Raw genomic sequence first — 27,295 nt, forward strand, 5'->3', positions numbered from 1 at the left:
CTGTAACAATAGTTGATTATACTGTAATCAGTACAGTTCCCAAGTCATGCCCCATCAAAGATCATATCCGATAACAAAAATTCTGCATGTCAGAGTAGGGAATTAACAATTCCCCATTTTCTTATCTGGAGATGTGGAGTTAATATCAAAGAGAAGGAAGAAAGTAATATTTTAGAAGTTAATGAAGTTCCACTGACTAAAAAAAGGATTTGATGAAAAATTTATTTTGTTTATTCAGAAAATGCTTTACTGTTTTCAGAAAAGTTACAGTAGAATATCTTGTCAAATTCTGTATGTTAGATATGGTCAAATATAAAAATGTATTATGAACTGAATGATGTTAGAGTAAGAGCAAGAAAATAAAACAATTTTCCTTTGAAGTTAGTGTGTGATTTTATAAGAGCATCTTTAAAACATAGATCCTAATGAAAATTCTTTGACGTGAAGTATCTGTTTCTCCTGAATAATGATTAGCTTTATTTTTCTGAAGACTTAAAAGCACAATGAATATATATATTTGCAATTTCAGGGTAACTTTGGTGAAGTATATAAGGGAACATTAAAGGATAAAACCCCTGTTGCTGTAAAAACTTGTAAAGAAGACCTTCCTCAGGAACTGAAAATAAAATTTTTATCAGAGGCCAGGTAAGTTCTCTACATGTAATTAAATATGTGCTTATCTTGGATTTTTTTTAATTGAAATTTTAACTTTGAAAATTAAAGATTTCAGATATCTGTAGTGACCATTCCAGCAATCATAAATAAGCCCTGTAACTTAACATTGCCGCCCAATTAAGAGCTTTTTTTCAAAGACCTGACCTTATCATAGACTCAGGCAAGACTTTAGAAGTGGTAGTCATAAAGACATGTAGATATTGACCTCATTAACTAATCTTGGGAAGAAACAGGCCCTCTGGAAGAACTGGGTTGTGCCATTCAGGCAAAGGATATTCCTTGATAGTGGGGGAAAATGAGGTTGGAATAATACCGTATATACTCGATCATAAACTGGTTCATTTATAAGCCGACCCTCCCAAGATGGATAAGTAAAAATAGAAAAATTTTATGACCCGTTCATAAGCCGACCCTATAATTCAGGGGTCAGCAAACTGTGGCTCCCAGGCCATCAGGATAAGCCGCTGGTGGGCCGAGATAGTTTGTGTACCTCACATCCACAGGCATGGAGGTAAACCTAAGTAAACAAAGTGTCCCGGCTTGACAACTGCTTATTCTGATGGGCCGGGACAGCAACTAGTGGGGAAATATTTTGCGGGGGAGAAGCTGGGAGTCAGGGGAGTAACCCCTGTGACCACCCTCCACGTGACCCCACACTCTTCCCTGTGACCCCCACACTCTTCCCCATCCCATCCCTTCCCACCTTATCTGGGAGGGCCAGGGGAGGATGTCTCTGACCTGACTGGAGCTGCTCCGGCAGGCTGGGCAGCGCGGCTGCAGCCTGCTCTGGCGGGCCAGACGGGGTGGCACGGCCGCAGCATGTTCCAGTGGGCTGGGCTGGGCATCACGCTGCAGTGTGCTCCGGCAGGTCGGGTGGCATGGCCACAGCCTGCTCAGGGGGCAGGACTGAGCAGCACGGCTGCAGCCTGCCAGCACTGGAGCTGCAGCTGCTTCGGAGGCTGCGGGGAGAGCAGGGTGGCCAGGAGTGGAGAGAGACTGGCCCCACCTCTTCCCTTCTGTCTCTGCTGGCTGTGCTGCCTCTTCTTGCTCTCTCTCTCTTGGGGACAGGGGCTGTGTCCCACGTCTCCCTCTCTATACCTGTTCATAAGCCAACCCCCTTCTCTGGTGCTTCCCTTTTTTACTAACAAAATTCAGCTTATGAACGAGTATATACAGTAATTTATATTACAAAACATTGGTGAAAAGAGTGGTAAGCCCAAGTATATGAGCTGATACATGAGAATACAAGTACATGGCCTTTAAATTCTCAGGGTAAGGGAGTGTACCACAATAATTTTAAAATGTTCTAAGTTTTCTTGCTGTCCTCACTCTAGAGTTTAACATAGTTTCATTGTTAGATAAATAACTAAGTTTTACGAAGATAGAAACGTAGAAAACATTAGCTATATACAAATGACTTTTATTGGATATCTCAACTATATAATTCCTTGAAAATGGCTTTGATTTCATGCTAATAGCCTGGCTGGCTACCAAGGAATTTCTTCACTTGCTAAGCAGCCTCCAACTCAAGAAATGATTTTATATTGAAATGAAAATGAAATACATTCTTTACTGAGATGGCATTCAAGCATACTAACACTTTCCATTTTCTTTTACAAGAGGTGGTTCAAGTTAATAAGTAGTAGTTATCAAACTTTCAAAAGCTATGATGTCTCTCTAGAATTCTCACCAGCCCTCCTTTTCATTTATAAATCATGGCATATTCTTCTGTCTGTAAATATTCTCATCATAGCCTTACTTAAGCAGATGCAAGTTTTATTGTTTTAGCTTCCTAAATTGGAATAGGTATCCTTAATTTGTTGTTTTCAGTTTAAATTATTTTTACTGTATTTAATGCTCAGGAAAATGAGTTGGAGGCTGAGCTGTGGGTAGGCAAAGTGCAGACAGATGCTTTACAAGGTTTTTGACTGAACTCTCCCAGCACTCCCCAGTTCTGATCTTTTAGTTAAATTCTGGGCCTCGTGAGGTATGACTGCCTTGTTTTGCAAATTATATAGTTCTTTTATGCTGTGGACAAATGGTGGGGTCACTATGAGAATACTTAAGTAGATCTTGACTTGTAAACTAGTCAATATATTCACAATTTTTTTATTTTCTCATCAGAGTGGTATGATTGTAATTCCACAGAGTGGTACCATTGATGCATTGAAAGCAACTTGGTTTTGGATAATATAACAAGGGAAATTTTGCTTTAAAATAATGTTAGAGGTTTAAGATACTTGCCCCTGATATTTATTTTAATCAACTTGCATAATGAAATATACTAACATAATCAAACTTTTTTTGCACCCTATGCAGAATACTCAAGCAATATGACCATCCCAATATTGTCAAGCTAATAGGAGTTTGCACTCAAAGGCAGCCTATTTATATAGTTATGGAACTTATTCCAGGTAAATTTCATTATTTGCATTTTTATAATATGGAGCCCTGAGTTTATTATGTCTTAATTGCCTCGATTAGCATTATCATGATCTATGCCAACAGATCTACTCTTATAAACTTTTCAGATATCTTGGTTTATGCTAGCCATGATGCTGTGCAGGTCTTCTGTGAGTTTGTCTATAACCAACTCAAATAACACAAGCTGTTAGAAAATACCATTACACATTTGTTTAGTGCAGGAATAGTCTTAGTTTTCCTCACTCCAGTGTAGAACAAAATAACCGTTTGTTTCATGAGCTTCCTATGTAATTGATGTCTTTTCTATTGATGAGTTAACTGAGTTTAAATTTAGATGTTCAACTTCTGTAACATCTTTGGTTGCAGATCAGTAATGATCTATAATATACCCTATCCACTGAAGTTTTTTCTGTGTTTTATGTATATCTCTTCCATTAAAAAGTATGAACATAAGTTAGTTAGGAAAATTTTATTGTTTCTTTTTCTGATAGCCTTGTACCACTTTGGGACTGCTGTGTTTGTATTTTGCCAGCCGGTGGAGACAGTTTCCAACTGTTAGGATAATAGCAGCTGCTAGGCACTTTATTCCCACTTTGAATCTATCTGTAGCAAGAAAAGCTATGTTCTTGGTAACCTCTGATGTTCCTTACTATGCAGCACAGTTAATACAGGTGATGAGTTTTAAAAAAAATGTCTTCACAATCATATTCTGGGATGTAGCAAGAACCATTCCATTCACAAAGAAATAGGCTGCATTTTCACTGAAGGTTGGGTGTAGTTTATTGTTTATAATACTTAGTATTAACAGAAGTACAGATGCAACCGTGAAATCTTAGTCCCATTATGATTTACTGTCTTTCTCATTGAGATTATGCTGTACATGTGACTGACTTTTATAGCTTATGAAAATGGGAGACTAATAGTATTGTCTTGAGCCAGGCTTATTCTGGGCATATTTTGTGAAGGCTTCCACAAACATCTCTGCCAATGTTCTTATTTCCTGGCATTAGACACTCTTGCCATTTTGGTACAGGATTCACAGGGCCCAGGACAAGATGAAAAAACAGGCCGCTGGTAGAGTGGTCTGTGGGGAATCAACGAATGGAATTTTAAATCTTTTACCCATCCCTGTGACCATTTCTACCTTGACACCCACATAAAAGTTTATTTTTTCCCCCTCCTGGCTTCAGATATGCAAGAAACTTCCTAACTCTGATCCTGGTGTGCTTTGTTGTGCTCTGGGTATTCGGTCTAGTTTCCATGCTTGCATGCCTCAGTAGCCTTTGTAGTATTTGTACAGTCCTTCACACCTAGTGAGAGTTAAAAATGGCAGGCACACCAGGAGCAGGACCAACCCAACTAGAGAAATTAGGAATTCAGGTGCTGGTGAATGGGGCAGACAGAGGAATGTCTAGGTACTAACTTTATATTAGAGGAGTGATGGATGTGTGCAGAATATTACTAATGTTTTCACCTCCCTGGTGGCAAATTTGGATGAGACTACCTAAAATAAGTTTCACTTGTGATCAGACCTAGAACTTGAACTTTGATCTTCATAGGTGAAATACTAGTGCTTTCATTCACTGCACCACCTGCCCCAGCTTTCTCCATGTGTGTTTGTTTACCTCGCTTTATATTTTCTCTCTGCAAATAAAATAACAAATGGAGATACTAGAATGGCCAGGTGTCTGGTTATCGACCGGAAAGTCTGGTAAAAAAGGGGACCTGACAGTGTCCGGTTACTGTGGGTCGGGGAGGCAGGGAGGTGCCTGGTCATTACCTGTGCCAGCCCCTCCTCAGCTGGAGCCACCTCCTACTGCGTTGTGCAGCAGCAGCTCCTATCTCCAAAGGCAAGTCCCTTCCGTGCAGAGGGGATGGAGGGGAGGGAAAAAGCAGAGAATGACAGGAGATGGCAGAGGGGGAGGGAAGAGCAGCAAATAGGGGACAGGGCCTTGGTGAGAAGGGAGAGGCAGAAGCAGGGCCTTGGGAGGGGTGGGTCAGGGGTAGAACCGGGGGGAAGAGGCAGGCAGGAACAGTTCCAGCACTCCTGCTGGAGTATCCGTTTTTTATATATTACAAAGTTGGCAATTCTAGCCAGTACACTTGAGGGTGTTCAAACTATATAATTCTGCAACTCAATTTAAAAAAAAAAGTTCAAAACAGAACATTTAATTGTATAAAATTGTATCACACTGTGAAATGCAGAACTGTAGAAGACTGTGGTTTATAAGGCTAAATTGTAGTCTCTCCAGGGAATGTAGTAGAAACAGTTAGCTACATACTGTGTTGGGATTTCACCTATTATGTTTGCTCATTTTTTTTGCATATAGTTTTCCCTTTGCTATAGAATGTTCTGATTCCTTATTTGTCAAGTATATTTTTGTTCCCTTGTATACTTCCTACGTGTGGGATATGTGCTGTTTATTCTCTTTTGAGATTGCCGTGATTTGGGTTTCAGTGCTTTATTTGTGGCTCTTTCTAGTTGACATTGCAGAGTCAGATCATTTTCATGAGTGTCCCATATTTTGGAAGCTGGAAAAGGAAATGTATCTCAGGATAAAATAGCTCATGTTAGGAATCAAAAGAAGGGTGGCAGATTCACAGTTAAACAAGAATACAATCACTGCTGACCACAGGAAACAACTCAGATGTTGCTATACACATAGCCAACGAATATAACATGTTTGAAACACAAACATCTTTCTTAAGTGAACACCTTTCTTACAGAGCATAAGAAATGACACTCCTCCCACAGAAAAAGAGAAGAGCTGTTAGTCCAACAGGAAGAGGGGAGGAGTCAATGGAGGCAACACCAAATATGAGCCCCAGGAGGATTGCAAGGGTGAATAGGAATCGAGAGGACTTGCAGCCAGTGGGTGCAGGGGATAGACCGGAGAATCACACTGTCACCAGGAAAAGGCAGGTCTACGTGATTGGGGACTTACTGAGAATAGACAGGGCTGTAACTAGAGCTGATCCAGAGAACAGAAGGGTGTGCTGTCTGCCAGGTGCTAAGATACGGAATGTGGACCTGAGGCTGAAAAGGATCCTAACGGGAGCGGGAAAGAATCCGTTGATTGTCCTTCATGTGGGAACGAATGATACGGCTAGATTCTCGCTGGAACGTATCAAGGGAGACTATGCCAGACTGGGGAAGACGCTTAAGGAAATCGAGGCTCAAGTGATCTTCAGTGGGATTCTACTGGTTCCTCGAGAAGGGCAACAAAGGTGTGACAAGATTATGGCGATCAACAGATGGCTCAGGCAGTGGTGCTATAAGGAGGGCTTTGGGATGTACGGCCACTGGGAAGCATTTATGGACAGAAGACTGTTCTCTCGGGATGGACTTCATCTGAGCAAGGAGGGAAATAGACTTCTAGGATGGAGGCTTGCCCAACTGATTGAGAGCTTTAAACTAGGAATTTGGAGGAGATGGTTGGGAGATGTCCAGGTGATCTCCATGCCGGAATTTAACCTTGAGAGGGAAGTAAACAAAGTAAGAGGGGATACAGCCGTGGACAGAAGAATTGGCATAAGGAGGAAGGGTAGTGTAGATAACAGTCTAACAGGTGATGCTGGTGGTAGAATGTCTGTGCCTAACTGGGTAAAGAATGTGAGTGAAGCCAAACGGCAAAAATTAAGATGTCTGTACACTAATGCGAGGAGCCTAGGGAACAAAATGGAGGAACTAGAGCTACTGGTGCAGGAAGTGAAACCGGATATTATAGGGATAACAGAAACATAGTGGAATAGTAGTCATGGAGTACAGGTATTGAAGGCTATGTGCTGTTTAGGAAAGACAGAAATAAAGGCAAAGGTGGTGGAGTAGCATTGTATATCAATGAGGAGGTTAACTGTAAAGAAATAAGAAGTGATGGAATGGAGAAGACAGAGTCTGTCTGGGTAAAAATCACACTGGGAAAGAAAGCTACTAGAGCCTCCCCTGAGATAGTGCTTGGGGTGTGCTACAGACTGCCGGGATCTGATGTGGATATGGATAGAGACCTCTTTAATGTTTTTAATGAAGTAAACACTAATGGGAATTGTGTGATCATGCGAGACTTTAACTTCCTAGATACAGACTGGAGGACAAGTGCTAGTAAGAATAATAGGGCTCAGATATTTCTGGATGTGATAGCTGATGGATTTCTTCACCAGGTAGTTGAAGAACCAACAAGAGGGGATGCCATTTTAGATTTGGTGAGTAGTGAAGACCTCATAGAAGAAATGGTTGTGGGGGACAACCTTGGTTCGAGTGATCATGAGCTAATTCAGTTCAAACTAGATGGAAGGATAAACAAAAATAGATCTGGGACTAGGGTTTTTGACTTCTCAAGGGCTAACTTTAAAGAATTAAGGAGATTAGTTAGGGAAGTGGATTAGACTGAAGAATTTATGGATCTAAATGCGGAGGAGGCCTGGAATTACTTTAAGTCGCAGCTGCAGAAACTATCAGAAGCCTGCATCCCAAGAAAGGGGAAAAAAAACCATAGGCAGGAGTTGCAGACCAAGCTGGATGAGCAAGCATCTCAGAGAGGTGATTAAGAAAAAGCAGAAAGCCTACAAGGAGTGGAAGAAGGGTGGGATTAGCAAGGAAAGCTACCTTAGTGAGGTCAGAACATGTAGGGATAAAGTGAGAAAGGCTAAAAGCCGTGTAGAGTTGGACCTTGCAAAAAGAATTAAAACCAATAGTAAAAGGTTCTATAGCCATATAAATAAGACGAAAACAAAGAAAGAAGAAGTGAGACCGCTAAACACTGAGGATGGAATGGAGGTTAAGGTTAACCTAGGCACGGCCCAATATCTAAATAAATACTTTGCCTCAGTCTTTAATGAGGCTAATGAGGAGCTTAGGGATAATGGAAGGATGACAAATGGGAATGAGGATATGGAGGTGTCATAGTATAATTCCCAAATCTGGACCTTAGCGTCCAGGATATGGGTACTAGCATAAAGTCCTCTAAGCTTAATTACCAGCTTAGATTCTGTAGCGCTACCACCAATCAGGGATTTCTAGGGCCTGATAGATACCCTCTGGTCCCCCCAAAACCTTCCCAGGGGACCCCAAGACCCAGATTCATTGAGTCTCACAACAAAGGGAAATAAACCATTCCCTCCCACCTCTTTACCTCCTCCCAGATCTTTCCAGCCTGGGTACACTAGGAGATACTGTGATTCAATTCCTTGAAACACAACACAGAGAGATCAAGTTTCTCTCTCCCCCTCACCCAGAGGCAATACAGATTCAAGCTGCATGAATCTAACACAAAGAGGAAATTTATCCTTCCCTTCTCCCCACCAATTCCCTGGTATATACAGACTCAATTTCTTTGAGCCTTAATTAGGAGAGAAAAATCAACAGGTCTTAAAAGCAAAACTTTTAATAAAAAAAGAAAGAAAAAAGTACAAAGTTTGTCTCTGCACTTTAGATGGTAAACAGTTACAGGGTCTTTCAACTTATAAACAATAGAAAGAAACTTTCTCCAGCAGAAACACAATTTAAGCTACTTCCAGCAAGTACACATATGCAAATGGAAAAAAAACAAATTAAAAGACTATGACCGCCTTTTCTTACTTACAATTCTGAATAGATAAGAGACTGTAGCAGGGAGATTGGCAGAAACCTGGTTGCACCTCTAGCCCCGTCCAGGACCCAGAGAGAACAAAGCCAAACCCAAAACCCACAAACAAAGGCTTACCTCCACACGAGATTTGAAAGTATCTTGTCTTCTGATTGGTCCTCTGGTCAGGTGTTTGCAGGTCACTGTTTGTTAACCCTTTATAGGTGAAAGAGACATTAACCCTTAACTATCTGTTTTTGACAGGAGGTAGATATTACCACATCTGAGGTAGAAGCCAAACTTGAACAGTTTAATGGGACAAAATTGGAGGGCCCAGACAATCTTCATCCAAGAATATTAAAGGAACTGGCACATGAAATTGCAAGCCCATTAGCAAGAATTTTTAATGAATCTGTAATCTCAGGGGTTGTACCGTAGGACTGGAGAATGGCTAACATAGTTCCTATCTTTAAGAAAGGGAAAAAAAGTGATCCGAGTAACTATAGGCCTGTTAGTTTGACATCTGTAGTATGTAAGGTCTTGGAAAAAATTTTGAAGGAGAAAGTATCTAAGGCCATTGAGGTCAATGGTAATTGGGACAAATTACAACATGTTTTTACTAAAGGTAGATCGTGCCAAACCAACCTGATCTCCTTTTTTGAGAAGGTGAGAGATTATTTACACAAAGGAAATGCAGTAAATCTAATTTACCTTGATTTCAGTAAGGCATTTGACACAGTTCCACGTGGGGAATTATTAGTTAATTTGGAAAAGATGGGGATCAATATGAAAATTGAAAACTGGATAAGGAACTGGTTAAAGAGGAGACTCCAGTGGGTCGTACTGAAGGGTGAACTGTCAGGCTGGAAGGAGGTTACTAGTGGAGTTCCTCAAGGATCAGTTTTGGGGCCAATCTTATTTAACCTTTTATTACTGACCTTGGCACAAAAAGCGGGAATGTTCTAATAAAGTTTGCGGATGACACAAAGCTGGGAGGTATTGCTGACACAGAGAAGGACCAGGATATCATACAGGAAGATCTGGATGACCTTGTAAACTGGAGTAATAGTAATATGATGAAATTTAATAGTGAAAAGTGAAAGGTCATGCATTTAGGGATTAATAATAAGAATTTTAGTTATAAATTGGGGACACATCAGTTGGAAGCAACAGAGGAGGAGAAGGACCTTGGAGTATTGGTTGATCACAGGATGACTATGAGCTGCCACTGTGATATGGCCGTTAAAAAAGCTAATGCAGTTTTAGGATGCATCAGGCAAGGTATTTCCAGGAAAGATAAGGAGGTGTTAGTACCGTTATATAAGGCACTGGTGAGACCTCATCTGGAATACTGTGTGCAGTTCTGGTCTCCCATGTTTAAGAAGGATGAATTCAAACTGGAACAGGGTCAGAGACGGGCTACTAGGATGATCTGAGGAATGGAAAACCTGTCTTATGAAAGGAGGCTCAAAGAACTTGACTTGTTTAGTCTAACTGAAAGAAGGTTGAGGGGGGATATGCTTGCTCTTTATAAATATATCAGAGGGATTAATGTTAGGGAGGGAGAGGAATTATTTAAGCTTAGTACCAATGTAGGTACAAGAACAAATGGGTATAAACTGGACACTAGGAAGTTTAGACTTGAAATTAGTCGAAGGTTTCTAACCATTAGAGGAGCGAAGTTCTGGAACAGCCTTCCAAGGGGAGTAGTGGGGGCAAAAGACATATCTGGCTTTAAGGCTAAGCTTGATAAGTTTATGGAAGGGATGGTATGATGGGATAGCTTAATTTTGGCAATTGATCTTTGATTATCAGCAGGTAAGTATGCCCAGTGGTCGGTGATGGGATGTTAGATGGGATGGGATCTGAGTTACTGCAGAGAATACTTTCCTGAGTGCTGGCTGGTGAGTCTTGCCCACATGCTCACGGTTTAGCTGATCACCATATTTGGAGTCGGGAAGGAATTTTCCTCCGGGGCAGATTGGCAGAGGCCCTGGAGTTTTTTCGCCTTCCTCTGCAGCGTGGGGCGTGGGTCACTTGCTGGTGGATTCTCTGCAGCTTGAGGTCTTCAAATCACAATTTGAAGACTTCAATAACTCAGACATAGGCTAGGGGTTTGTTATAGAAGTGAATGGGCAGGATTCTGTGGCCTGCTTTGTGCAGGAGGTCAGACTAGATGATCATATTGGTCCCTTCTGACCCTAAAGTGTATGAGTCTATGAGACAAACACTGTGATAAGAAAATTCAAAAAAGCCTATGTTGGAATGATATATTCCACAGAATAAATAAATAAAAGAACATACTGCAGAAATACAGCCAGGAGAGAGAGAGAGAGAGTGAAGGTCACAAAAAGAGCCATGCATGGTAATGAGAGCAAACCGTCACCTAATTGCAACACATTTTCTTCTGCCAATCCAACCAGCCATCTCAACCTAGCAGTCTTCAACCCACAACATAAACCTATAATAACTTATTAAAGTGACTTTAGTAATTTATTCCTGGCTATTACATTACATAAAAGTGAAGGTCTCTGAACTGAAAGCCAAATGTAGGGATTTTTTCCACAAAATATATAATTTCTGTTTGCTAAGGGACCCAGGACCGAAAAACAAACAATTATGTAATTGCGCTGTCTTGTGCACTCTCTCTCTCAGACCCCTCTCTGTTAGCTACGTTAGACAAATCCCCTGCTCTGGGGCTTGAAAGTCTCACAGGTGCAGGTTTCTCTCCCCTTTCTCCCAGTGGTAGAACAGATGACTTCTGGGAGGGGAATACACTGGGCTCTCTGTCAGCTCTTCAGTAGCACTGGGATAGAGTGGGGATCTCAAGATCAGTAAATGGTCCTCTGATCTCCCTGTAATCTCTTCCCCCTACTCCTTCCATCTTTATGTTCTACAGGGTTTTTCATTTTTATATCCTACTTTTCCAATTGCTGAAATGTACTATGGCCACTAGTGCTCCTTTTCAGTTGCCTCATTATTCATTTATTATTTGTATTTCTAATTCTGTTCCTCCCATTGGAAGGATAGGCAGGAAATGTTCCTTCCCATACTTACCAAACTGCCCTGGCTTATTGGGACTAGAGGGGGTGGCACAGATGCACCTGTCAAGTCTTCCCCTGCCCCCTCCCTTGGGGGGGCAGATGGTGTGTTCCTCCCCAAAACTGCCACGTTTTACCATTATTATTTCCAGGGAGAGGAGGCATGATGCTTCCCTGGTTTCTGAGGACTAGTGCTCTTTGAAATAACTGCTGCTCCTTCTGCTCCCTGCTTTCTCCTGAGAAGTTGATTGGGGATTTCTACCTGAAAACGACAGAGAATGGAGAGGGGCAACTAGTGGGGTTGGGGAAATAAGGGGTGGTTAAATATTGAAAATAAGACTAAATTGGCTATTTGTTCACCCTGTACTACATTTTTTATGATCAAAGCATTTGTGAGCAGAACTGAGTTTAAGTAGTTCTGTTCTCTGGAATGAAAACAGTGAGAGTGAGAGAGAGAAATAAAAAAGATATGTATACAGAAGATCCTTACACCATGAAAAGCAGATTTGACATGAGGAATCAAAACATCCAGAGGCTATAAAGTGCTACAAAGATCAGAAAAAAATGTTAACAGGAAAAACATTTGAAAATAACAATATATGTAAAATATCCTCTGCCCATCTGCATTTTTTATATTTTTACTTTTGCAGTTGTTTGAAATCTTGGCAATTGCAAGAGAAACATCTTTTAACTTTTTTATGTTATGTTTACAAATTGATTTAGATAGCTGTGGGATAACTCATTGCAAGATCCTCGTGTACTTACAGTAGCCATCTGTCTTTTGTATTTACCTAGATGATTAAAGCATTATTTTCTAGTATCCAGATTGTAATTTAATTTAGAAATGGGATCATTTTAGTCAAACATGTCAAAATTTTAAAAATAACTACACCCTTTCATTATATTTAAAAAGCAACAATACACATCTGTGTTTGCAAACACAGCTTTCTATCTTAATATAAAAAGGCTAATATTATAATCACTTTCTAAGAAGTGTTGTGTTCTGTTTCTTTCCAGTCAAACCACTGGCCTTTTCCATAATTAAGCAGTAGCAGTAATTAGGTCTTTGGATAAAAAAAGAGGGGATTTTGCCAACTGGTTCACATTTCACATACTAGCCATGCCACAGATACCATGTATAAATGTCTCAATAAAATAACATTGGTATTATTATTAAAAAGGAATCTCCGGGGTATCTTGTAGAAAGTATACTTTTCTGGCTGTGTGTAACATAATTAGTAATTTATTTGTATTTTATTACAAAATAATTTAGATTTACTATTATTTACCCATTAATAAATCAGTATTACTTCTAAATCAAGATCAACTCTATAGCCTTCAGATTTATTGAAAAGGCTATCTAGTTATATTTGTAAAAGAGATCTGAATGTGTAGTCCATTCAAAAATTTAAAATGAGAATAAAAAAATATCTAGGAAGTCTTTTAAAAACTCAGCAATTTGTCCCCTTGAAATACATTGCTAAGATAACCATTCAAGTCCTTTTTCTATAATCTGTTGACCATATGTATTTTTTGTTGAAGATAAGTGACTGGAATTTTATGGAAAATGGAAATACTCTTATTTAAGGTATTTGTTCTTGCTAATTCACTTCTGTGAAAGAAAGATTTAGTGAAGGAGAAGGTTTAAAATGTTTTGTGGCTGCATTATGCCTAATTTGCTAACAGCCTTGAAAATATTGTTAAAAAGATTTAATTTTATCCTGTCTTGCTCAGATAATATGAACTCATTGAAATCATAAATGTGCAGTAGAACAGGATAAATGGTACAAGAAAATAATTTGAGAGAAAAATGTCCCACAAATTCTTGCAAAGACTCAGCTTTATGGGCCTAAATCAACATATCCTGACTCTTGTGTAATAATAATTACGGCAGAGAAGGTTTTTTGCATGTGATTTGTTTAATAAGATAAGATGCAGAATTGAGAATAAAAATACAAAACAATTTGGAAAAGGATTGTATATCAGGATTTCTCAAACTCTCTTGCATTTTGAACCTCTGGTTAAAATGAAGATATTCTCATGGACCATTTTCCTTTCCTACCTGCTAGTCCCAACTCTCTATTTCTCCTTTAACAATATAGGTTTTGGTTACTTATAAATATATAAAGAACATAAGAACAGCCATCTTGGGTCAGACGAATGGTCCATCTAGCCCAGTATCCTATGTTCCGATAGTGGCCAGTGCCAGGGTGCTTCAGAGGAAATGAACAGAACAGGGCAGTTATCAAGTGATTCCATCCCCCTATCGTCCACACTCAGCTTCTGGCTGTCAGAGGCTACTTCCAATTCTAATATATCTTTATTGAGGTGTGGCAACCGGAACTGCACACAGGATTCAAAGTGTGCACATACCATGGATTTATATAGTAGCATTATGATATTTTCTGTCTTCTTATCTAACCCTTTCCTAATAGTTCCTACATTTGGTTAGTTTTTAACTGCTGCTGCACATTGATCAGATGTTTTCAGAGAACTATCCACAATGAGTCCAAGATCTTTCTTGAGTGGTAACAGCTAATTTAGATCCCATCATTTTGTATGTATAGTTGAGATTGTATTTTCCAATGTGCATTACTTTGCATTTGTCAGCATTGAATTTTATCTGCCATTTTGTTGCTCAGTCATGCAGTTGCTTGGGGTCACTTTGTAACACTTCACAGTCTGCTTTGGACTAAACGATTTTGTGTAATTTTGTATCATCTTCAAATATTGCCACCTCTCTGTTTACCCCATTTTCCAGATCATTTATGAATATGTTGAACAGCAGTGATCCCATTACAGATCCCTGGGGGACACCAATATTTACCTTTCTCTGTTGTGAAAACTGACCGTTTATTTCTACCCTTTCTTTCCTGTCTTTTAACCAGTTACTGGTGCATGCGATGATCTACCTGTAACCACTTACTTTGCTTAAGAGCCTTTGGTGAGGGACCTTGTGAAAGGCTTTCTGAAAGTCCAGGTACTCTCTAACCGCCAGATGAGCCTGGAACACATTTGGTCACTCCCTCAAAGAAGTCTAATAGATTGTTTAGGCTTACCCAGACTGTAATTGCCAGGATTGCCTGGAGCCTTTTTTAAAAACTGTTGTCACATTAGCTATCCTCCAGTCATCTGGTACAGAAGCTGATTTAAGTGATAAGTTGCATCTCACTGTTAGTAGTTTTGCGGTAGCATATTTGAGTTCCTTCAGAACTCTTGGGTTAATACCATCTGGTCCTGGTGACTTATTACTGTTTAATTTATCAGTTTGTTCCAAAATCTCTTCTATTGGCTCTTCAGTCTAGGACAGTTCCTCACATTTGGCATCTAAAATGAATGGCTCAACAATCACCCTCACTTCCTCTGCAGTGAAGAAGATGCAAGAATGCATCTGATGCAAATAACTCATTTAGCTTCACTGTAATGCCCTTATCTTCCCTGAGTGCTCCTTTAGCACCTCGATCATGCAGTGACCCCACTGACTGATTGTTTGCAGGCTTCCTGCTTCTGATGTACTTAAAAAAAAAAAATTTGCTAGTTGGTCTTCACATTTTTTCTTGAACTGTCTAATTATACGTTTACATTTGACTTACCAGAGTTTATGCTCCTTTGTATTTTCCTCTACTTTTAAAGAATGTTTAAAGAAAAAATAGAGTACATTTGCCATAATCTTATAGGTACTATAGGTGTTTTATGTCCCTCTCATCCCCCTCTCCATTTTATATATGTGCTATTATTCTTTCTTTCTGATACACAATTTCACATATATTTCTCTTCTCCTATACATTTGCCCCTGTTCCTATGTCACAGCTTCAGACATCACCTACACTCCCCACACTGTCCCTTCCCCACCTTGGCCTAGAGAGAGAGAGAGTAGACCAGGCCTCAGATTTCCCCGCACTTAGCTCTAAGGCTATTGAGCAAGCAGCAGGAAATCTAAAGAAAAGGAAACATCTTGAGTTCCTGTCCCCTTCCCCAAGTTCTCTCTCCAGCTGGCCACTAACTAGCTAAAGCACTGAGCTAGCACTGCTGTGCTAAAGAGGACCCCAGTCCCACTAAGCAAGCTTAGTTGCATGGTAGGATATTCCCACCTTTGTGGAGAATTGTAATTGCATGAGGAAGTGTAAAGCTCCATGACTGCACAGCAAATTCAAAACCCTGCATAGCAAAAGAGGGATAGAAGGAAAAACAAACAAAAAAATTAAAAAAGAAAAGAAGGGAGGATTAGGAGAGGAAAGGAAAGGAACAATAACATGACATTAGTTTGAATATAAAATCTGGTACTTTGTTGTTTCTTCTCTCGCTCTTGTTGTTGTTGCATTACAAAAGAATGGAAATGAAAGCTTTGTAAACTTTTAATTAGAAATCCTTTGGGGTGAAATGTATTTTCAAGCATGCATTTTTTCTTTAGTATATAGATCTAGACTGCAGTGACTAGCTTTAACCTGACCATGCAGAGGACTCAGGACAAATTGTGACACTTAGCCTTGTCCACACAACAAAATTACATTAGTATAACTGTGTGGCTCAAGGGTGTGGAAAAGAAATACCCCTGAGCAATGTAGTTATACTGACTGAACTCCCGATGTAGACAGCGCTATGTCAACAGGAGAGTTTCTCCCATTGACATAGCTACCACTTCTCAGGGAGGTGGAGTACCTAAGCCAACAGGAGAAGCTCTCCTCTTGGCACAGGTAGCGTCCTCACTAAGCATAACAATGGTTCCGCTGCAGCATTGTGAGTGTAGACAAGACCTGGGTCCAATTGCATTCTGATGCTTTTTCTGGGACAATGTTGCTGTAATGTGACTGCTTACTCAGGGATAAGTGCAAAAAGCAGAGTCTAGCCTTTCTTTTCTGTTGTTTTTAAATGTACTAGTTTCTTGTAATTCTTATTATGAATTTCATGAATTTCAAACTAATTTATTGACCTGGTTGTTTTTGTTAATGTGTAGATTATTAACCACCATATTCATGCCAATGAACTTTTTCATTACTGTATTATATCAAAGCTTATATTTCTGGTTTCATCCATCAAAATGTTTTTGAACAGGATGGTGTAATGGGATAGCCTAATTTTGGCAATTAATTCGTCTTTGACTACTACCAGTAAATATGCCCAATGGCTTGTGATGGGATGTTAGATGGGGTGGGATCTGAATTACTACAGATAATTCTTTCCTGAGTGCTGGCTGGTGAGTCTTGCCCACATGCTCAGGGTTTAGCTGATTGCCATATTTGGGGTTGGGAAGGAATTTTCCTCCAGGGAAGATTGGCAGAAGCCCTGTGAGCACGGGTCACTTGCTGGAAGATTCTCTGCACCTTGAAGTCTTTAAACCATGATTTGAGGACTTCAGTGGCTCAGACACGAGTTTGATACAGGAGTGGGTGGGTGAGATTCTGTGGCCTGCATTGTGCAGGAGGTCGGAATAGATGATCATAATGGTCCCTTCTGACCTTAAGGTCTATGATTCTATGATTTGGAAGCAATGGATATTTTAAGGTAATACTTCATAATGCAGCAGGCTGTTACGTGTGATTTCTCTAATGTTTCATTTGGTGCCTAATATCCGAAAACAAATTAGGATGGAATAGTTTAAGATTACCACTTACCAAGACCATGAAAGCATATTAATCATTTGAAAGTAGAGTTGCTTCCATTAATTTGTACATTACAAAAGGTTATTACCTGTTTGCATATTGCACAGACATTGTACTGGCTTTTTTCTTATTGTCTTCTGAATAGACCCTTACATTCCAATAGTGCTTATTCTTCTCTAGAGGCTGAAGTAAAAGGCTTAACTAACAAAGCATTAATCCTGAAAAGCGTTATTAGACGTAAAGCAGAATTTATTACAACCATTACAGAATCATTCCTGTATCTTCCATAGTTTAAAAAGAAATGAAATAAGAATTTGCTCCTCTCATGAATGAATGAGTACTTTATATGAATCCTAAACAAAGCAATCTTCATCTTTGTATGGCTGATGTAAATGTAGAGCAACAACTGTCATGTTACAGGTAGATGATTAAGCCACATAATTGCGTCAGGAGTAGCCGAGCGTATTGCTGTGATGCCTCCTTCATATTTGTGAAACGGGCATTGAGTTGTTATATGTTTTATGGTCTGTTCTGGGTGACTAGAACAGTCGCACACAGGAGAGTCTTTAATTCTCCATTTGTGCAGCAAGTATCCACATCTTCCATGGTCTGCGCAGATATGGTTTAGGGTTGCCCATACGCTTCATGGGAGATCGAAGCCAGAAATCTTCTGCGTCAGGTCTTTCACGAGGTTTCACTTCTTGTGAACTCCATTTGGCTTTCCAAGCTTCATCAGGGTTGAAGTTGCATTGTTGAAGGCTGAATGTGTGGGCTGTGAGCCACTACAGGGTTTGCGTTCCTAGGCCACTGGTTTATTTTTCAGGTTTGTTTAACCAGCCTAATGGTGCACCAGCTTAAAGTAATGCACATCATAATGTAGCTTATGGCTAACAGAATAGGACAAAAGGTTTGGGGCACTAAACATTGTTTATTTTGAAACAGAGATGACTTTTTTGTATCACTGTACAATGAGAAGTTTCTAATCATAGAGAACTATTTGTGTGTGTCCTTTCCATAGCTAAAACTGTTCCTGGGCTTGCTTTCATGTTAATTGGTGTAGGGTACAGCCAATAACCCTCTGCCAGAGAATCCTTGGATTTTGCCAAGGACTCTTGTCATAGGCACTCAGATACTATGGTAATGGGGGCTATAAAAGTAACCTAGAAAGGTAGATGATGGAAATGGACACATTAAAACAGGTAGTGGATAGACTTGACAAAGACCACCTTTCAGTTTTTACTATAAAGGTGTTTTTTCTTTGGAAACTAGCATTTTTACCTTAGCAGTGAAAGTTGGTGAAAGTTCCCTTGGCCTTTGTTTCAGAGTAGGTACTTCAAGTTTCATCTTAGATGTAGGGAAAAAGTTAACATACAGGGAATGATGATCTTCCTGCTTCTGAAAAACAAAAAGAGATACAAATTAAGGCCAAAACTTTGAAAATGAGACTTCTAAGTATATATTTAGGCCCCTAAATGTTTCCTAATTTCCAAAGGTGCTGCGTAATTGCTTCTGTGGAATGTATGAGTACTCAGCATCTATGGAAATCAGGATGCTTTTATTTAGGTACTTAAGTATAGATTTAGGACCTTACTTTAGACACCTAGGGTTGAAAAGCTCTTGTGTAAGTGACCAACCATATCCTGTACTGCCCTGTCCTATTATCATCAGGATGAAAATAGGACCTAAAAAGTTTTAAGAATCTCAATAATGAGTTATGTTAAAATCAGAGAAACAGAACAGAAGTGTGCAGAAGAACATATAGTGAGTCCATGGATAAAATATTTGCAATAATGTAGACCTAGCACTGCTTTTGCATGTCATAGTAAAGTCTCGATCTTCTGTGCCCAAAGCCATGCCCTACAGTTATTCAGTATCGAAGAAAGATGTGAACTTTTCTTACTTTGTGTTCCTTAAACTGTGTTTAACTGTTTTTAATCTTCAATTATTTTGTTTAAATTCCTGAGGTATGTTGGGACTAAAGCATGATCGTATGCTGAACTAAAGCAAAAGTTAGTCAAACTTCATGAAAGCAGCATTAACCTGGGAATAGAGATATACTTGTATATATTTTCAGCACAGTGAACATCTTGTTCTTGCAGGGAGAACATCTACCTTCCCTCTCCTCCCCCATGGAAATTATTTTTGGGAATACTTCCAGAGGGTTCCATACAGACATTTTCTTTCTTGAGGTTTTTTTAGGGAATAGATGATTGTGCCCAGCCTTTCCTTTGAAATGAATGATACACTTACTCTGAGAATCCTTTGGCTCTTCCCATACTTCTTAACCAATTTTATATATTTGCTAGATATCACCATTTATGTACTCTTTTTCTTATAAATCATTCAAAAATTTTGGAAGTTTGCTGTATGAAAACTGTAAATACATTTACTTGTGACTACTTGGTAAAGAGATAACACTGATGGTATGAAAATCATATAATGGAAGAAATAATGTTCCTTCCCAAAGGAAACAAATACACAGTTTAAAAAAAATTGTGCCTTCTACAAAGTGTGAAATAAGAAAGTCTTCTCTACCCTACCAAACAGAATAAAGAAACAAAGCATTTAACAACCTCTCAGTTTTGTAGTAAAAAAATAAGTTATTTATTGTTTCATGGTATAAGAACCCATGAAGAAAAACTACTTTAAATTTAATCAGCTAACATATGAAGTATTTTAAATATATTTTTAACAAGGGGAGAAGGCAGCACTATTGTCAGCTGTATGATGGTTTGTCCTCTAGTGCAGCACCCTTTGGTTGGAATTCTAGGGAAATTGCAGTCGCTTATATTCTTCTGATAAAAACTTCTAAAATAACATAGCTTGTTTAAATATGTTTTGTCAGTTGTTTTGTGGAAGTGCTGAAATCTCTGTTCTTACTGCTCACTGAGAGGGAGGATCATAGGTTTATAGGACTGGAAGGGACTTCGAGAGGTCATCTAGTCCAGTCCCTTGCACTCATGGCAGGACTAAGTATTATCTAGACCATCCCTGACAGGTGTTTGTGTAACCTGCTCTTAAAAATCTCCAATGATGGAGATTCCACAACCTCCTTAGGCAATTTATTCCAGTGCTTAACCACCCTGACCATTAGGAAGTTTTTCCTAATGTCCAACCTAAACCTCCCTTCTTACAATTTAAGCCCATTCCTTCTTGTCCTATCCTCAGAGGTTAAAAAGAACAGTTTTTCTCCCTTCTCCTTGTAACAACCTTTTATGTACTTGAAAACTATCATCATCTCTCAGTCTTCTCTTCTCCAGTTTTTTCAATTTTCCCTCCTCAGTCATATTTTCTAGACCTTTAATCATTTTTGTCGCTCTTCTCTGGATTCTCCAGTTTGTTCACATCTTTCCTGAAATGCGGTGCTCACACTACTCCAGTTGAGGCCTAATCAGCGCGGAGTAGAGTGGAGGAATTACTTTTCATGTCTTGCTTACAACACTCCTGCTCATACATCCTAGAATGATGTTCACTTTTTTTGCAACAGTGTTACACTGTTGACTCATATTTAGCTTGTGGTCCACTATGACCCCCAGATCCATTTCCGCAGTACTCCTTCCTAGGCAGTCATTTCCCATCTTGTATGTGTGCAACTGATTGTTCCTTCCTAAGTGGAGTACTTTGCATTTGTCCTTATTGAATTTCATCGTGTTTACTTTAGACCATTTCTCCAGTTTGTCCGGATGATTTTGAATTTTAATCCTATCCTCCAAAGCACTTGCAACCCCCCCAAGCTTGGTAACATCTGCAAACTTTATAAGTGTACTCTGTATGCCATTATCTAAATCATTGATGAATATATTGAACAGAACAGAGCTGATAAGTACTCTCCGAGAGTGGTTTTCCAATCAGTTATGCACCCACCTTATAGTAGCTCCATCTAGGTTGCATTTCCCTAGTTTGTTTATGAGAAGGTCATGCGAGGCAATATCAAAAGCTTTACTAAAGTCAAGATAAACCACGTCAAACGCTTCCCCCTATCCACAAGGCTTGTTACCCTGTCAAAGAAAGCTATCAGATTGTTTTGACACAATTTGTTCTTGACCAATCCATGAGGTAATATCTTTTATTGGACCAACTTTTGTTGGTAGAAGGGACAAGCTTTTGAGCTTCACAGAATTCTTCCTTTGTCCTGGGGAAAGTAACAAGAGTGTGTGAGCCAAATATATGGTGTGGCAGATAGTTAAGCATAAGGGTCCTCATTCTCAAAGGAAATCTGCACAATAACTTCAAAAGAGGAGCCTGGGAACTTTAATTCATAACTCTGCTGGACACTAAAAACGATATACTTAATACAGACACTGTTTTTTGGGATCATTAAAACAATTTTAAACACACCTGCCTGCCTGCTAACTCCTATTGCCCAGTTCATTTTAAGTGGTTTCTTACAGCGTGTCTGAAGCCCTTCTATTAACAATCTGTCCCACCTTGTATTTAATTCAGACACTTGGGTTACTTTCTCCAGACCTGAGAAAGAGCTCTCTCAAGATTGAAAGCTTGTCCCTTCCACCAACAGAAGTTGGTCCAATAAAACATATAACTTCACCTACCTTGTGTCTCTTATATCTTGGGACCAACATAGCTACTACACTACCAACAGCAAGGGAAGAGATCAGATTTTACCCATCACTGTTCTTTTTTTTTTATTATTTTTTTAATTTTTATTTATTTATTTATTTAAAAGACCTCAACTGCGGATATAAAGAGACTATAAGGGTTTATTTAAAAAATTAGGAATCTAAGGCACATCATCAGAATTTTTAAAGGCTGTGTTCTGGGGCTAGTGTAAAAACTCAAGACTTGTGTTTCTTTAAACAGTAGCTATTGGCATCTACATTTCTAGCTCCACGTCTCTGGTGATATGCCCCCTTTTAAAAATCCTAATGATCAGTCATTCTGGAATAGCTATAAGGAAAATCAGAAACTGAGTAGAATATAGTTTTTCAGTTAGTGTAGATTTCTCAAATTTCCACACGGTTCACAACTTCAAGACCAGAAGCCTCCCAATTTGACAGAACTTGTCAGCATTATCAATCTCTGGTATTTGCACAAGATGGCCTTAGATTATTTTCTCAAACAAGTAAGTAACCCTGTACAGTATACTCCTGATTATCTGAATAGTATGGAGGACATGGATTTTATTTAGATTATCAGGAGTTCAGATAATTGAGAAGGCAGGAGCCATTTAGCAGCAGGGTAGGCTCCACCCAGCTGGGACTGCAGCCACACTAGGACTGCAGCGTTCCCCCTTGCGCCTGCAGTGGGCTGTGATACCGGCTCTGTGGCAGTGGAAGAAATCTTCTGCAGCTCTGCTGCCATGGCTCCACATGTTTTGGTGACAGCTGGGCTACAGGGGGATCGCTGCACGGCCAGGAGCCATTCAGCAGCAGGGTGGCCTCCCCAGCAGCCAAGGGCGGCTGCGCCTCCTTCTTGCAGTCCTAGCAAGGGGTCTCTGCTTTATTGTCCAAACCATCATAGTATCCGTATGCTTTCCTTATCCCCCAGCGTGAAATACATGATGTACGTGCTGCAAAGGACATGTATCTCATGCTAGGCAACAAGGAAATGATTTGGAGAATAGGGTTTCAGATTATTTGGAGTATACTGTATATCAGAATATTTACAGGAAGTTGTTTTCCACCTGATAGACTGAGCGGTGTCTGATAAGCAGTTAGCTAGCCTTTGGTATCAAGAAAATCTTGACTGATTCTTTTTCTGACATTTTCTAATCCAGAAAAACATCTTGGATGCTATGAGGCCAAAGAAGATGTTACAATAAAATTTTTATACAGCACCATTCATTTAGGATATCACAAATTGTTTTACACAGTCAATTGTAGCCTCAGGAGAAAAATAAACTCATGTGAGTTATAAACAGGAAAAGTAAATTCCTGGGAGATTTCCTGATAGATATCCCAGGTCAAAGAGAAATTCTCAGTTGTGTTGAGAAGAAGCCTGAGAGGACCTAAGCAGATGATTGCAAGAGGAGGCTATATAGTTAGAGATGTGCTGTGGAGTGAGGCCATGAAAAATGTAGGCAAACATATGGCATTTTGAATTAGGACTTCAGTGGGACTGTGCCCATGCTGAATGCTGTTTTGAGTTTAATGAAAAGATGTTTAGGAATCCAACAGACTTCTGTCAAATGTTTAGGGTATGTCTGACAGCAGACTCAGGCTCGTGGGACTCAGGCTGCAGGGTTGTAAAATTGTGATGTTGACCCTTGGGCTCAAACTGGATCTGGGGATCTGGAAACCTCCCCATTCCCTGTGCAGGGGCTGAATGTGTATGCCACAGTATTACAGTCCTATTTTACAGCCTGATAGCCTGAACCCTGCAAGCCCAAGTCAGCTGACACAGGCCAGCTGCAAGTGTTCAGTTGCAGTGGAGGCAGACCCGTATTGTTCATAATATGTTCAACAAAAAGGCATCTGAAAAATACTTGTAATATTGCTTTCTGTATCCTTACTACACCAGTATCTCAGAAGTAGGTTTAAATAGAAATGTCTGTGTGATAGGTCATATTGATTCAGTAACAGCTGAATTTTCAAATACATGCTATGCTCACCTTTCCAAAGAACACAGCTGCATTGCTTGCTGAATATATAATTGAAAATAGAAGAAAAGATTGCAGGGGATAGGTACAATTATTTTATAGCTTGTCTTGTATTCGGTTTCACCAGATATGGAAAGATGTGCTGATTGTCTTCACTTGCCAGCCTGGAAGGAACTTTGCTTTAGATTGGCACATTTACACTTACACTTAGATTCACACTAGCACGTTGCTTTAGATTCTCTCTTTCAGATGCTGCAGCATTCAGATCTGCCACAGATCACAAGCTTCTGCATTCATTGGTCTTGGTTCACTGGCATACACTGGGCTGGTGACAATGTTGCATCAAACATAGGACTATTCTTAAGCATGGATGCAGGTTAGAGTGGTTAGGTGAGTGGTACATATTGTGTAATACTGCATGTCACTAGTACTGTGTCATAGAAGTGCCATATGTTCTGTGAAAAGAGTGGATTTCATAGACCTGATGCAACCGTGAGGCGTAGGTAGGTCTCAGTGTATAATACAATTATACTGCTATATAAATAGCCATATAACTTAATTTTTTGCTAAGAAGCCATATAAGTCTACAGCAGTGTTTATTTTATTCCCGTTTTCCACCTTTACTTGTCCATTCACTGTTCTGTTTTCTTTGCATTTCTTTTCTGCCGTGGGTTTCCTGTGCGTCATCCTAAGCTATTGCCTTTAAAAGTACAGCAGGGGAGGCAGTGGTAGGGAGTTCCTTTTGAGATTCAGAACAGCAAACGACAGGAACAGGAACGAATGTAACCTGCTGAGTCTGGCCTTCCTTCACAAATAGTTGGTAAAAATGGCTAAGGTAGCTGCCATTTGAAGTGCCTGAGCAGTGCAGGAGTGGAGCTCATGTAGCAGAGGAAGGAGACCACCATCTGGGGTTCCTAGACTCATTAGGAGTGAAGTCCTGCAACAGACCTTAAGCCTTATTTTCCTAGGTAGTAAACATTTTGGGCTGGAACTGTTCATATATTTTGGTAGAGCATCTAGCACAATCAGATCCCATCCTACTGTTTTCTGTTTTATATATTAATTGAAGTGCTGTACAGAGAAACCGCAGTATGGTGTAAACATAAGAATTGGAGAAATAACATCTAAAAAGAAAAATTAAATTACTTTTAAAAAGACTCCCTAGTATAACTGTTCTTTAGAAGAGAATGCCCCTAAGTAGACGCTCTGTTGGGAAAGGCCCAGAGTCCAGCTAGATGCTGCACAAGTTACCAATAATAATAAATCAAATTTAGCATTGGTAGCTGCTGCCCAGAATAACTAGTGGGACTACAGTTAGCAGTTTTTCATGGGAGAATCATGCTTTCTAAGTGACAGACTGGGACATGGGGATCAGCGAGGGTTACAAGGAAGTATTATGTTGTGGGATAAGGGAGGTTGGTGCAGAAGTGGGAAGAAAGTGGGGCAGATTCCCTTTCCCACCTCCTCCTTTCAGAATGAAGAACTGGGACATTTTACAGTAGAAAGCAGGGAGGGAAACAACAATATCTCTCTGACACCTCTTGACTTTTCTAGTCCCAGCCTTTGACCCTCTAGTCCACACTATCCTCTTATGGTCTCCTCCATACACACACCATCAATTCATCCAAACTCTCATGACTAGCTGATTTCATTTCCTCCTGCCCTCAACTCTGCGAAAACAATCTGTCCTCCCACCCACCCCTCACCTGCTCAAGAACACACTACACATGAATGCATTCTGACATACATGCCTAACTCCCCAGACTGAGAAACGTTTTCTTACAGCCGAACTTTTCCACAGCTCAAAACCACCAGCTAAGCTCTGAACGTCTTTTCACCCAGCACTCCATTGAACAAGATAAATCCACACACACACACAACCTTCCAGGCTCAGAACTCTTCCCTTTCCTACCTACAATCCACTGCCACAAGATGCAAAAGACACTCTTCACTCTCACCTCCTATAGCTCTGACACACCCCAGCCCTGTGTAGAAACCCCTTTTATAATTTTTTAAACATGGAGAAATAGAACAAAATATGCAACTACAGTAGATAACTCACGCAAATTATATTAACGTGTTTTGTTTTACTGTTGCATTTCTACTTGTTGCATACCGCAAAGCAGGAACAGAGGTAGCAAGGAGCATGTGCATCTGATCTGAAATCTTTTTACAGAAGCCTTTTCCATGCCTTCTCATGCTGTTGCTTGTAGCCCGTGTAGTGCATGTGATCCAGGGGATGGAGTCGGCAGGGAGCATGTGCAGACAGACCTATTCCCTTTCTTTAGAGAGCAGAACTGAAAAAGCTTCTGAGAAACCTCTATTCTCTGCCGTCTGTCACCTCACCATGCTGCCTGAAGTCCATATTCTGCAGGCCATGAGTACTGCAACGTTCAATACTGGAAGGCAGCTCCAATCCCACCAAGAATCTCCTGTGTCAGCAGGTGGTGCTGTACTTCACAGTACATCAGTAACACTAAACAGTCAGCACTGTTAGCCCCTAAAGACCAGCTGCACCTGGAAAGTAGAATGTAAGAGACACTCTGGAACAGAAACATTAAGATATGTATGTATGAAGGGCCGTATCGTCAGAGTGCTAGAGCAGAATTGAGGTGGAATGTAATTAGCACATGGGCAGACCCACAGACATAGAAGTTAGTGATATATTTTTTTCTCACCGAGACAAATGTAGGCATACTGGATTCAGATGCTCTTCTGTCAAGCTATAGAAGACAATCTCATTTACTTATTTTGTGTGAGAGGAAAAAATTTGGGGGAGGTCAGACTACTGCCATTATGAGCACAGTTAAGATCTCAGTTAGTCAGAGTGATAGCATATTTAACAGTTTGGAACAAAGACAACTATTTACTCAGGAGGAAGTAGGTTTGAAGGTACAAGACAGGTGGAGTGAACTGAGGTCTTAAAGAACAAGTCAACAGAGACGAGCAATTGAGGGTCTCCCGCCTAGAAGTGATGCCAGAACCTGAATCTAGTTCAGAGTAGGATCTTTGGATGCCATAGTTTGCTAGAGAAACAAAATACAGACACACTGACATTTGCAGGCAAAGGAAATGGTTATTACTACTTATGTATATTTGTATTTTTCCTGAAGAATGTACCTACATTTTTCATGCAGTGGAAAATATCAGATCATTAGGTGTTGGAAATTTCACCCAAGTGTATTTGTGATGTGTGCTTCTGTGATCATAAACCACTTAAAACACAACATTTTTCATATTCACACCAAGCTAGAAGGTATTCACCTGAAAAACTAAACTGACATCAAAATAAGCCAAAAGACACAAAGTAACCTTACTGTTTCCCCAGTTAAGTATATAACTAAATTTCAATAAATCATTCAGGGACTACATAGCAGCAATTCATATTCCTATCTGAAGACAAATATGTAATCCTTGTGAGTGAGATATTCTGTGTAT

At 39.9% G+C, this 27,295-nt stretch overlaps 1 protein-coding gene across 11 annotated transcripts in view; it reads left to right on the forward strand.

The window, feature by feature from the left end:
• FER (FER tyrosine kinase) overlaps window positions 1-27,295 on the forward strand; it is a 456,227-nt gene that overhangs the window by 281,598 nt on the left and 147,334 nt on the right. For 10 of the 11 annotated variants that reach the window (XM_050945728.1, XM_050945722.1, XM_050945727.1 and 7 more), the window contains 2 exons: window positions 530-645; window positions 2,995-3,089. In XM_050945728.1, the coding sequence (XP_050801685.1) occupies window positions 530-645; window positions 2,995-3,089 (211 nt within the window). Of the gene's footprint in view, window positions 1-529; window positions 646-2,994; window positions 3,090-3,590; window positions 3,688-27,295 lie in introns of those variants that run through there. The other variant, XM_050945733.1, reaches the window with a different exon arrangement.

The sequence above is a fragment of the Gopherus flavomarginatus genome, chromosome 3 (assembly GCF_025201925.1).
Source record: "Gopherus flavomarginatus isolate rGopFla2 chromosome 3, rGopFla2.mat.asm, whole genome shotgun sequence".
Classification (NCBI taxonomy): Eukaryota; Metazoa; Chordata; order Testudines; family Testudinidae; genus Gopherus; species Gopherus flavomarginatus.